The sequence below is a fragment of the Chenopodium album genome, chromosome 22 (assembly GCF_948465745.1).
Source record: "Chenopodium album chromosome 22, dcCheAlbu1.1, whole genome shotgun sequence".
Classification (NCBI taxonomy): domain Eukaryota; kingdom Viridiplantae; phylum Streptophyta; class Magnoliopsida; order Caryophyllales; family Amaranthaceae; genus Chenopodium; species Chenopodium album.
In genome coordinates, this window is record NC_137855.1 from 40275716 (window position 1) to 40289040 (window position 13325).

The following is a 13325-nucleotide window of genomic DNA, read 5'->3' on the forward strand; positions in this document are numbered from 1 at the left end:
AGAGTGTTATCACATATGAAAGATTTCTCACATAAAGAGGAATTCTCACATGAGCATTCCCATATATATATATATAATTTCCATTTCATAATTTGGCTCGATTTCTGAGGTCTCTGATCTTGAAATAAATATATATTCAAGATCACATCAACTATGTTGTAAGTGGCTCGATTTCTGAGGTCTCTGGTTTCACTTATTCCGCAATCTCCTGCCCATGCTTTAACCACAGTTCTGATTCTCATATTTTTATTGAAGATAGTAATCTTACTGTTATTAATAATTTGCAGGGTCCTTATGGCGGATATCAAGGCTATCTTGGATTCTTTCAGTTATTCTACTTCGACTTATCAAGATATTGATCTGTTTTTAGATAGTACATTTTCTTATTTTTTTTTATCCTTAATAGTTTATGTCACGGTCTTGTGAGAAAACGTACCTAAACTCCTCCATGTATCTTACCTCAAAAAAAAAAAAAAAAAAAAAATTACTCTTGCCTAACCTTTTTGAGATGAATGTTCAGCAACAAGTGCAAAAACTGATCTTTGTTTACTCTTTGCCTAACCTTTTTGAAATGAATGTTCAACAAGAAGTAAAAAACTGATCTTTGTTTAGTTATTATCAATATAATTACACAAACCTATGAGATAAGATACTTGAAAAAAAAAAAAAAAAAAAATCCAAGGCACCTTCACGAAAAGCATTTAGCAATAGTTATTAAATAAAAAAACAACACATGCGGAAAAAAAAAACAAATTAAAAATAATAATAAAAAATAAAATCCAAGGCACCTTCACGAAAAGCATTTAGCAATAGTTATTAAATAAAAATACATGTTTCGAAAATAAAAAAATACAACAAATTAGAACAACTTGTAGGTAAAGATAAATAGATGATTTCCTTAAAAAAAAAATGATAACTTGCAAGCTGCCATGGACCAAGGTGATCATAATACTTTAATTGAACAGGTGACTGAGGCTTTTGATAAATTATTCAATGTGTTCTCAACTGACATCTGATTTGGAGTTCGATACTGTGATAAGCATATGACCAGTTCCTCCAAAACTAATGCATGTCTCAGGAGAAACTGGATCATTCCTACTTCCCGTCCTAATCCATAGTATTTCTTTATCACTATTCTTTTGAGGCGATACCTGCAACATAAAGGGATTTCATGATCTGTACTAAAAAATTCTTGTTCCAACTCCAATTCTTCTCTCCTATACGAACAGTGTATGGCACTGCGACCATACGTAGAGTGTTCGGCACTGTAATACCTAGTGAGTCCCTGCAAAGTGAACAACAATAATAATCAAAATTTAAAATTTGTAAAAAAAAAAACTTAGATTTACAACATTGCCCACATGTGATCGATTCCATGAACGTATAATGATACTAAAATCAAGGTTGTTGATGTAGTGGTGATTTGAACAACATTTAAAATGAGGTAGAATTTGTTATATACACCCTGGTGTACCCAACTAACTTAAGGGTTGGTATTTGCTCTTTATTTAATAATAAAATAAAAAACAATCATCAAAATGAGAACATCTCAAATACTCATGGGTGTACATTACACCCGGATGTATATAACAACCTCCCAAAGTTAAAACCCGTGTTCCATCTCCCGCAACAACAATTGGGATAAGACTGGAACCTAACCACCCATAACTAATCCTCGAATCTGGATTAACCCAAAGGGTAAACCGGGTGGAACACTCAAAAAAAAAAAATAATGATTCTAAAATCACACACCAACCTCTGTAAAAACAAGTGTTTCTAAGACAGGTGAGCAGTTGAGAAGGGGCAACAACAGTTTATTCCAGTAATTATCAGTACCGCCGCCACCCAGCTCTAGATGTTTCAGATTAGGAAACACAGGCAGTTGATCCTTTAAGACCTTTTCATCAACATAGTCGAACTCCTACAACCACAATTGGTAAATTTCATAATTCATAATGTACAGAAAAAAGGATAATTCAGCTTAGAACAAAATTAGAGTTTGAGACATACCTCCAGTATAAGGCTGCACAACGATAAATGTTGAGCATAAGACAAGGGTCTAATGAGGCTAAGAAATACCTCAATCATTGGAACAGATTCATCAGATTTTAAGAGCCTTTCTATCCGCAAAACTGCTTTAACAAGACAATGCATTGCTGGGACTGAGTAACATTCAGCTAAATTATCACGGTATTCAAGGTACTCCAAATTGGGAGTATTGATAAGCACAAAGTCACTGTTATCTTCTTGAAAATCAGCCCATTTAAGCATTCTTAAACACAATCTTCGAAGGGATGTCGATGTTATAGCTGTGATGTTGACATGGTTGGTAAAGGGTTCGAATGTAAGGTCTTCAAGTACAGGACAACTTGAAACTAGCCTCGGCAGAAAGCCATCCTCATAAATGAAAGGCGCAGACAAGAGAAGCAGTTTCAAGTTTGGAAGACAATAAGATGGCATGGTAAAAACTTGATCAAGACCAAGATTGACCTCGAGCTTCAACACCTCCAACGTTTCACATGTGAAAATAGCTGGGGGCAGCTGAGAATCACCTGGTTCCCTCAACAGAATACGGAGGTCAAGCTCCCTAAGGCCACAAAGATTCAATGGATAAGAGATCCACGCATAAAGTCCCGGAGATTTCAAGTGAGGGCGACAACCTTGCTTACACCCAATAACACTGCAACCATAAAAGTAGGTTGTATGAAAGTCCGCACTGTTAACATGAAGTCTAAACTTGGTGAGATACTGAGATTGATGTGCTTGGAGTATAGTATCGACAAAGCTCACGAAAGTGGGGAAACGTTGAATTGCATAGGGATGTTCCAAACAAAGAGATATAGGTGAAATATCCAAGTCAAGGCTCGTAAGCAAAGGGAAAACACGCCTCAATCTCCTAGACAAGACGGAAGTAGCGGCGGCATCCTTGGTGGGAAGCAAAGAAAGGATCCGAATTAACAATTCATCAGGCAAACTGGTGAGCCTATCTACCAACACTTGACTAACGTTGTGATTTTGAACATCACATACACTAGTATAAGTTGCAGTACATGGTTTCAAGCTCCAATCCATATACCAAGCGATTCCTGCTCTAGATAAATAAATAATTAATTAGAGAATTCAGTTAAAACACAGATATAGCAAGACTGCCACCAATGCCTTCTCTAAATTCTGATCAATGACTGAAATCTAGGATGAATCATGTAGATGCACCACAATGTAGATGCACCACAATGTAGATGCATCCGTACCACAACCGATACCAAAAGGTCGAAGCTAGCAAGAATTGTATAGCCGGGACTCAAAAGGCATTGCCTTTTGGAATTGACAGCTTGTAATACAGGAACGGGAATGTTGAACGGGCAAGAAGCCTATACAGGAACGCAAAGATATTATAAGCAAATATACAATCCCATCTATATGACAACTAGTAAAAACGTTCAGGGGCAGTTCGGTACCCAAGACCTCGGATTGAATCCCGTCTATATGATTACAAAGCTAAGACAACACATAAACCCAACTGGCAGTAGATTCAACAATAGTTTCAGAAAGGATCAACAAATTTCTTAGATAAGTGAAAGAATTGGATTGTTTTTTTAGCAATACCCAAACAAATTTATAAATAAACCATCAACTTATAACATAAAATTAACCCCAAAAAAATTCAGAAAAACTGATCAAAAACAGTACTCAAACAAACACCTTTTACAGGTTTCAACAGACATAATTAACACAAACAGGCAAGAATCATGGAAACAAAGATGGACCCATTAAAGCAAAATTGATATTCTTAAAAGGGTTAGAATTAAACTGATGAATTAATTACAACTAATAAAACTGAAGAAATTGATTAAAAGGGGAATTCAGAAAACGATCAAGTGCAGATTCATTTTAAAAATATCAAAACTCCATCCTAACATTAATCATAGGGTTCTACAACCAAATTTAACTCAAATTAAATTCTTCTCGCTTAAGAATATATATGAATAAAACAAATTCTAACCTTAAAATAATAATCAAATTACAACCAATATATAGTTCAATAATCAATCCACCTTAGAAGAACCCTAAATTGAATTAAAGTGAGGATTAACACTAGATTGTGAAATTGATATCCGATGATTCTTTTTCTTCAAAAAAAAAAAAAAACATCTTACCTCAAAAGCTGCTTCAATGGGGGGAGGGAGAAATCTGACAAGCCGCTTTAACAGTATGCTAGATTCAACAATAGAGAGAAGAGAACGTTTTTTATTTTTTTTGACGGGGAAAAGAACCCTCTTTCTCGTAAAAAAGAAAAGAAAAGAAAATAAAAAAAACAACCTTTCTTCCGTATATATTTGTGCAATTGTGCGTATACAAACTTTTAAATAAAACGGATGTTCAGTAAATTACTGAACAACCGTTAAAAAATAACAATAAAATATGCAAAAGTTATACTAAAACGCACAAAAGTTACTCAACATATATAAGAGTTATTTATGTTTCACTGATAAATTTGACAAAAGTGACATTAAATTTGACAAAAGTGACACTAAATATGACAAAAGTGCACCCGATGTTCAGTAAATTACTGAAAACCGGGTGTATACAAAAGTTTTACTTGTGCGTATTGCTTAGTGTCTTGTCAATTTATATAAGAGCTTTCCCAATGGTGATAAAATTCTATGCATGAAGAAATATTTGGGGAAAATTTTATCCCAATGGTAATTTTTTACCAAAAATTTCACGAACTTTTGTAAAAAATTCACACTGTGAACTTATTCACAAAAATATTCATGCGCGCCCCATTCTCTCTAATTGTGACTTTTATGCCTTTTTTCCTTTAATTATGTTAGAGAGAGAAAGAAAGATGAGTATGGTTAAAAGTAAGAGAGAGATTGGTAAGAGAGTTTTTGGTTTTTTCATTGATGGGATAAAAAAAATTTTCTCACAAAAAATCTGATGTGGATGAGAGGGAAAGTTAGAGAGAGTGGTGAGGAATTTTATTTTTCTTCACCATTGTGCATGTTCTAAAGGAGAGTTTTTTCAGGATTTTGTAAAAGCATATACTCCCTTTATGTTTTTTTAAGTATTACAGTTTGACCAATATAGAGTTTTAGGCAATTTAATTGACTTAAATAAAATAAGATGTAAGTGGGGTTGTTGGAGGGGAGAGAGTAGGTGTATACTATGTGTACAAAAAAATTGCCTAAGGCATAAGTTGCCCATCTAGGGCAAAGATTTCCCTAGGAGAACGAGTCGAATGAAAAATTTACAAGTTGAGATCATACTTGGATTTTCTCACTAAAGCAATCACCTCCTTTATAAACGATGTTCTAGGGGTATAGTATGATTTCTTCATTAATTTATTTAACTTGCGTGTTTTTGACAAAATAGATTTAAAGAGGATAAAATTAAGGGGCCGTTTGGTTGGGGGTAATCAGGAAAGGGAATCGGAATTAACTGGCTCGATTCCCTTTGTTGATGTTTGTTTAGCACTTTTAATCATTCCCTTTACCCTCTCCATTACCCCAAATCCTTCCAACTTCATTCCCCACCCCCCTATGACTTTCCCATTCCCTACCTACCTTCACACCACCACATCACCACCGGAAAACCATCCCAGACCACCGTCGCCCCTACCCAGACCACCGCCGCCCCTCCCCGACCACCGCCTTCCCCTCCCCCGAGCCGAGCCGACCTCCCCTCCCCCGAAAAAACTTCCCCTAGCCTCGTAAAACCCTAGCCCCGACCTCCCTTGACCCCAAAAACTACTGTCCAGCCTCCCACCACCCTCGAATCCCACCACTGCTAGGGTTTCGAGGGTGGTGGGAGGTTGGGCGGCGGTTTTCGGGGTCAAGGGAGGTCGGGGCTAGGGTTTTGCGGGGTTAGGGGAGGTCGTGGCTCACGCAGCTAGTGGTGGCGAGGGGAGGGGAAGGGCGGCGAGGGGCAAGGGAAGGCTGACGAGGAGTTTGGTGGCTGAGAAAGATGAAATGTGTGGTGGTGTGGTGGTTGTGGTAGTGGTGGTGTGGTGGTGGGATTGATTTCCTTTGTTTTAAAAACAAACAACATAGCAAAAAAAGGGTATTTTCATTCCATTCTTCTCCTTTCCCTTTGTTCATTCCATTCCAATTCCCTCATGCGAACCAAACGGCCCCTAAAAGTTATATTTTATTAAGTTGTTCAAACACATTAAAACTCATTAGTTCAGATAATAAAATACGGAGTATTTAACTAAGACAATGTTTTTTTTTTTTTTTTTGACACAACTAAGACAATGTAAATTGAAGAGATCACAACGAAAATATAATCAAGGAGCTATTAAATTTGCTTTTGCTGATAATAATTACATTGGTACATTTTTTTTTTTTTTGGAAAAATAATTACATTCGTACTTCATACTTCCTCCGTTCTTTTTTTACTTGACCCGCTTTGACTTTTACACTATTCACCACCTCTTCTTTGACCGTCTTTTGTGAATAGTATGTAAGGAAAAACATATTCATGTGAGATCTTATTGAATTTGTTTCAATAAGTACTATCATAATATATAACTTTTGTTTTTGTTACTTATGGAAAATTAAAGTTATTGATCATGAAAGTTTTGCATTGACAAGCGTGATAAAAGAAACATGTCAAGTAAAAAAAAAAACAGAGGAAGTATATAAGAAGGTTATTTAATTTCTAAAAAAAAAAAAAAAAAAAAAAGAAGGTTATTTATTAACACCGACCTTATGTTTTCTGGCCATGGTGGGAAATCTTTTGCAATTGCTTTCAGTTGATAAACAAATTCATTTGATACGAATTACCAAAACTTATTAGTCTAACGTACATCCAACATTAATACATTATTGCTCATTTAATTAATTTGCTTGCCTATAATTTATAACAATACCTTCTTTTTGCTCCTTTACAATTTACATATGAATATAAATTTAAGTAGAAAAGCAGGGCAAATGAGAATTAGATAAGGTGGACCAAACAATCTGAATTTTTGGTTTGTTATATGTATTTTACTTTTAATAAGTCTTGTACTCTTGTATACAAGGCGGATTTTTACGTTTTTATTACTTGTATAAACTTTAGGGAAACTTTAACAATATTTATGATAACTTTAATTTTTTTAAGGATAACTTATTTTAATTTAATTTACAACTAGTTTTTAGGTCCGGGCGGTGTCCCAGATTATTACATGAAACTGATCATATATATATATATATATATATATATATATATATATATATATATATATATATATATATATATATATATATGTTTGTTGTTTATATTGTCATTTGCTAGATATTACTCGTAATATTTTGTATCCATGCAAAAGATTGCATAAAAAATCATATAGGTTGGTGGTAAGAAACTTAGTTCTTGAATTAGAGGTTATGAGTTCAAATCTTGTGGTGAACATTTTTTTTATTATTATGGGTGACGTGGCGTAGTGAAAGGAGTTTGCGTGACACGTGGACGTTGTTAGAAACGTCTTGTGATTTGTGAAGGGGATGAACTACTAATGTAGGTTTGATATGTATTTGCAAATGTAGGTTTGATATGTATTTGCAAATACATATCAAACCTTAAAATATTGAAAAGTATTGTAAAGCACATGGGGGTGTGAGAAAGGAGGAGAGAGATGGGCACGTGGGATTAGTTTTCAAATCTACCACTGAAAGTTTATATAATATCATTGAATGTGTAGTGATACTATTTCTATACGTAGTCAGTACCACTGAATGAATATATAGTACCACTGAATGTTCAATGATACTATTTGATCATCTAGTGATACTATTAATCACCCAGTGGTACACTTAAATCCAGCACATGGGGGTGAGAAAAAGGAGGAGAGAGATGGATAAATTCCATGCGAAATGTCTCTTATGCCCTTTGATATGTATGTCCAGGTACCTATCAACCCTCCCTTTGGAAGGCCTCTTGTGAAGGGTAATATGCATGACTAAGAAAATGGTAATTTTTGTAGTATATAAGGGTAACTTATATACTTTATTTCAAAAAAAAAAAAAAGAATAACTTAACTCGTCTTACAATAAGTAAAGAAAGTTCGCCTTAATAAAAAAAAAAAAAAATTCCTTTTTCATCATATTCAGTAATAACTTAAACCGTATATGTCTTTATTTCTGTAATTTTTTGAAGGGATAGAGATGCAATAAAGCAAAGTCGTGAAAATTGATGCTACTATGGAAATTTGATTACTACACATAAATGTATTGATAATAATGAAGTGTACTTAGACAAAGATAAATGTAAATAATAATGCAAAATTGCAAATCACCCTTTAGTTGGGATTTTAGCTAGACATCAAGGCCAATTACCTCGTCATATTAGATCCAATTTTGATAGAGTATAAAACATATTCATGGGCCTCAACCATTAGCTTAAGCTTTTGGTTGAATTGGTCCTTTAACATGGTATCAAGAGCCAACGTGACACAAAGGTACCAGGTATGGGTGGGTCTGTGTTGCATCCACATTTCAAGCTCAAAGGGCCTTTCATGTGAGAGGGAGTGATAGAGTATAAAACATAACAACCGACACTGCAAGTTTCCTGCTAATCTTGGTAAATTTCGTTGATTTAATCGTGTTTTTGATGTAATTATAACTCTCGGCAATAATAACAATGATGTTGACGCATAAATTTATATTTCTTCCCTTCAATTTTTTTTTATATTTCTTACTAAAAACAATATGGAGTAGTATTTATAACAATAACAATAATAAATTTAATTATTTGAGCTTGATGCCTTGACCCAAAGTTTTGACCCAAACATGACCTGACCATAACTTGACTAAACAATTATTTTCAATCACAATTGTTTTTATTTTAAATTTTAAAAAATCACTCAATAACCACCTTTTTTTTTATTAATATAATAATAAGTAGTAATAAAACAAAAATCTTTTATATAATTCCACAGTCAGATAACCACAATCCTCCAAAAGCCGAATTCTCAAATCTCATTTTTTTTGGTGCCATAAACTCCAATATAATTATTTTTTTTTTAATTATAATCTTCCATTGTTTTTCTTTCTAAATATACATGTTATGTATACCGTATAGTAGCACGGATACACTCTAATGACCGTAATTGTAGAATCATTTTCCCATAACTCACATACGACTATACGAGTAATATACAACATAAATAATGGGTATAATTATAGATTCATTTTCCCATAACTTACATACGAGTAAATTAAACTCAATCAAACACAGATCGGGGTCACCTCATTACCCCCTAAACAAGGTACAAACACCCCCAAAAAATACATGTCAAACCTAACAAAACTAAGGGCCTGTTCATATTTACTTAATTTTAGTTCAGTTCAGTGTAGCTCCAATCAGTTTAGTTCAGCTCTTAATTTCCCTCTCACATAAAATATTCATTTCAGCTTAATTCAGTTTAGTTCAGTTCAGTTTAGTTCAGTTCTAATCAGTTTAGTTCAGCTCCAATCAGTTCAGTTCAGCTCCAATCAGTTCAGTTCAATTCAGTTCAGCTCGGTTTAGTAAATGTGAACAAGCCCTAAGATTTGTAATTGGATGAATGAAGTACAATTGTACAAACAAAATATGTGATGCAACCCATTCCACCTAATGTTAATATTGTTAAGAAGTTTACAAACACAAACACCTCGTAAAGCCTACACACTCACACTCCCAAATAAAAACAAACTTTTAAATAAAACGGATGTTCAATAAATCACTGAACATCCGTTATAAAGTGACAATAAAATGGGCAAAAGTTACGCTAAAACGCACAAAAGTTACTCCGACATATATAAGAGTTATTTATGGTTCATTGATAAATTTGACAAAAGTGACACTTAATTTGACAAAAATAACACTAAATTTAACAAAAGTGAACCTGATGTACAGTAAATTACTGAAAACTGGGTGTATACAAAAGTGATTGAGAAAAAAATCGAAAAAACCAAAAAACACCTCCACGTGGCATCCTCTGTAATTCTGTATTTCAAATTTATTCTGTAGAAACGTCACTATCCTTTCCACATCCCTACCGTGATTACCAAAATACCCCCACTCTTTATTACTTTCTGTTTTACAAAAGGGCAAATATGGTAATTATTTATAATGACATACGTATTTACTTATTTAGTGGGAGATGATTTTACCCCTTCATATAGTTGAGTAGGCTTCGTTAGCTGCACAAGCTCAGTTTCACACACTCTGTGAGTCTCTTCTCTGTGATTAAACACACTCTTCTCTCTTCATCTAATTTTGCTATGGCGATCATCGTATCAACAAACACGCCTTGAAGGGAACATGCACTGTTCGTCAGCAAGTACATCACGAATTTTTCCCGCCGACGATGCTTCTCCGTCGGCCGGCAGACGGTGAGCGGACCAATGTTGAGCTTTCAGCGAATGACCCCCGTATCATTATACCTGCCAAACATGCTGATTTTCTTGACAGAGATCCCTACGATATCCTTTACCACATTTGTCGTAAACTAGGTGATGCTTCGGTGACGAGGGAATTAATGGGTGGGTGGCGTGATTTTGTCAGGGATTACAAAGATTTTTTAAGGATTGGTTCAAGAATTGAACTCACATGGGACCTCGTTGAATATTTGATCTTAATGCGGATTATGCCGGAGTCGCCGCAGCCACCACCGCCGGACCTACTAAACTTTGTAGTCCCGAGAAAGCCAAGAACCACCTATGATTCTGCTGCTGCAGCTTTGTTAATACATAGGGTAATTAAGACTTTAAGAATTAGGGTTTCAATTAATTATAATAATTAGTTACGTACATAAGAATTAGGGTTTTAATTAAATATTTACAGTATTTGATTTTAAATCTTGAAGTGTTCTTGATTTTTACTTAGATTTAATGATTCTATAATTAAATGTAGGCTAATCATATAAGTAATTCTTTCTACTGTTTTTTTATTGAATTTTGTCACAGGGTCAGGGTTCGGGTTCGGGTGCTGGTGCGGGTTCGGGTTCGGGTGCGGGTGCTGGTACTAGTGCTGGTGCAGGTTGTCACGTGCTGACTTATTTCCCTAAGTCCCATTGCACGCGGTCCACTAGTCGACAACACTCGTTAGTCTCCTAGTCAGGACTCCCCTTGTTTTGCTAGACTAAGTGTTCTACGAACTTGGCTAAGTAAGATATTTAAGATGATCACAAGAGATTTCCAAAGTATGCTTTGATTGCTTGAGAGAAGATGTAAGTGTGTTGGCTGAAATGTACAAATGAATGGGATGACCTATTTATAGGCATCCAAGCTAACCCCTAAGGATCTAGAGAGTTCCTAACCTCCTCAAATGGAGGGTTCTAGACCACTACTCTCTACACTACTCTAGAATGTTCCCACCTCCAAAGGAACATAGATACAAGGAGGTTTCTACATCTTTCCCTAGCTAGAATGTTCAAGACCACCCTAGAACACTCTAGAACACTACCACCCTTATGTACATACAAGAAGATCCTAGACCCTTCTACTATGTACATGAAGAATCTTGAATATTCTAGAGACATCCCCTCTTGAATACTCCATCAAAAGACCACTCTAGATAAGTCCGGAACCTTCTAGAAGCTTCTCACGTATTCCGGGCTGCCCGTTGCCCAAACTCATACTTCGGGACCTCTGTTTGGAAAACCGTCACCTCCATGGTCTTCCTTGGCCCAAAATATGGTGGACCCTAAAATTTGAGCCCATTTGGAGCCCATTAGCCCGTCCAAATGGCCCATTATTGTGTTATTGTCAAGTGGGTGTTCCCTAGGATTTTAAGCAAGGTACTAAATAAAGCTCTATAGGGGGAGGTGCTTAGCTGAGCACCAAGGCAAGCCCCCTAGCCCCGATTGTTGCCTTGCTGCCTAGTGACCCTCTTGACGCCCATCCTTGGTGTGGGAGACGACCCGTGACAAGGTGCTGTGGAGCAAGAGGCAGTTGATTGTGCGTGTGCCACAAGTCATGGTGGGTTCGAGTTTGATACAAAACTTGTTCCTGATTGCAATTATATGAATGATAATCATGTGGGTTTGGATCTTAATAGATTAAGGTCAATCAAAACTGCTTATTTGCAATCAAAAGGGATTGATCTGAAAAGTGGGGATTTAATCAATTTTTGGATTGATTACAAGAACGAGAGAAAACTGGTGAAATTTTACATGGGTTATTCGAATACCAAGCCCACAAACCCGGTTTTAGAAGTCGAAATCGATCTTTTGATGTACTTGAAGGAGTTTGAGTACTCGGGGTTTTCTGGTTCTAGTGAAGGAAGTACTGAAGTTCACCTGATTGAAAGTTTTGGTTTACAGAGTTTTGGATTTTTACCTGTTAGACCTCATTACAGGACTCACAATGTGTCTGACAGTACTGTGACAATCACTCCTGCTCCGAGGCTCGAATCGAGCTCAAAGAATCTGGGAGAGTTTAGCTATAGAGAGCTGAAGTTTGCTACAAAGGGGTTTCATCCGAGTTGGGTTCTAGGAAGCGGCGCGTTTGGGACTGTGTACAAGGCTTATTTCTTGTCTTCAGGAGTGATTGCTGCAGTGAAGAGATCGAAGCATTATCATGAAAATAAGGCCGAGTTTCTTGCTAAGTTATCGATTATTGCTTGTTTTAGGCATAAAAACTTGGTTCAATTACAAGGTTGGTGTGCAGAAAAAGGTGAACTGTTGCTAGTTTATGATTATATGCCTAATGGAAGCCTTGACAAAGCGCTCTATCCCGAGACAAAAATTGACAACAACCTGCTCCCATGGCCTCAAAGATACAATGTTGTGGTGGGTTTAGCCTCAGTTCTGACATACTTGCACCAAGAGTGTGAGCAGCAGGTTATACATAGAGATATCAAGACTACTAATGTGTTGTTAGATGGGAATTTCAATCCGAAGCTGGGTGATTTCGGGTTAGCTAGGCTTATGGATCATGATAAAAGCCCGGTTTCAACTCTGATAGCAGGAACAATGGGGTACTTGGCTCCTGAGTATCTGCAGTATGGAAAAGCTACTGAAAAAACTGATGTTTTTAGCTATGGTGTTGTGGTGCTTGAAGTGGCTTGTGGAAGGCAGCCAATAGAGCGAGTCACGAGTGATCAGTATGTGGTTAATTTGGTGGATTGGGTGTGGGGGTTGCTATAGGAAATAATCCCCTGTCCATTCCATTATTGGAAAGAGTATAAATACTCAGATTACACAAGACACTAGGCTATGATTAAGGAGTGGGAATACAAACATAATAAATACAAAGGTGAAAGGGGAGTGAACCTAGAGAATACACACCTAGAAAGGGGCTACTTGAATTCTCAAGAGTTGCATTCTCAAGGAAGGCTACTTGAAGCTGCTGATC

The 13325-nt window shown here is 36.0% G+C and overlaps 1 protein-coding gene across 1 annotated transcript; it reads right to left on the reverse strand.

The window, feature by feature from the left end:
- Positions 1–738: 738 nt before the first annotated feature.
- On the reverse strand, positions 739–4281 carry LOC145604831 (F-box/LRR-repeat protein At4g14103-like). Its single transcript, XM_081660802.1, has 4 exons — positions 4158–4281; positions 2011–3371; positions 1757–1921; positions 739–1285 (listed from the first exon to the last, which is right to left on the reverse strand). The coding sequence occupies exons 2-4, from the start codon at positions 3070–3072 to the stop codon at positions 944–946; spliced, it is 1569 nt and encodes a 522-aa protein (XP_081516928.1). The 5' UTR covers positions 3073–3371; positions 4158–4281; the 3' UTR covers positions 739–943.
- Between the last annotated feature and the right edge of the window lie 9044 nt (positions 4282–13325).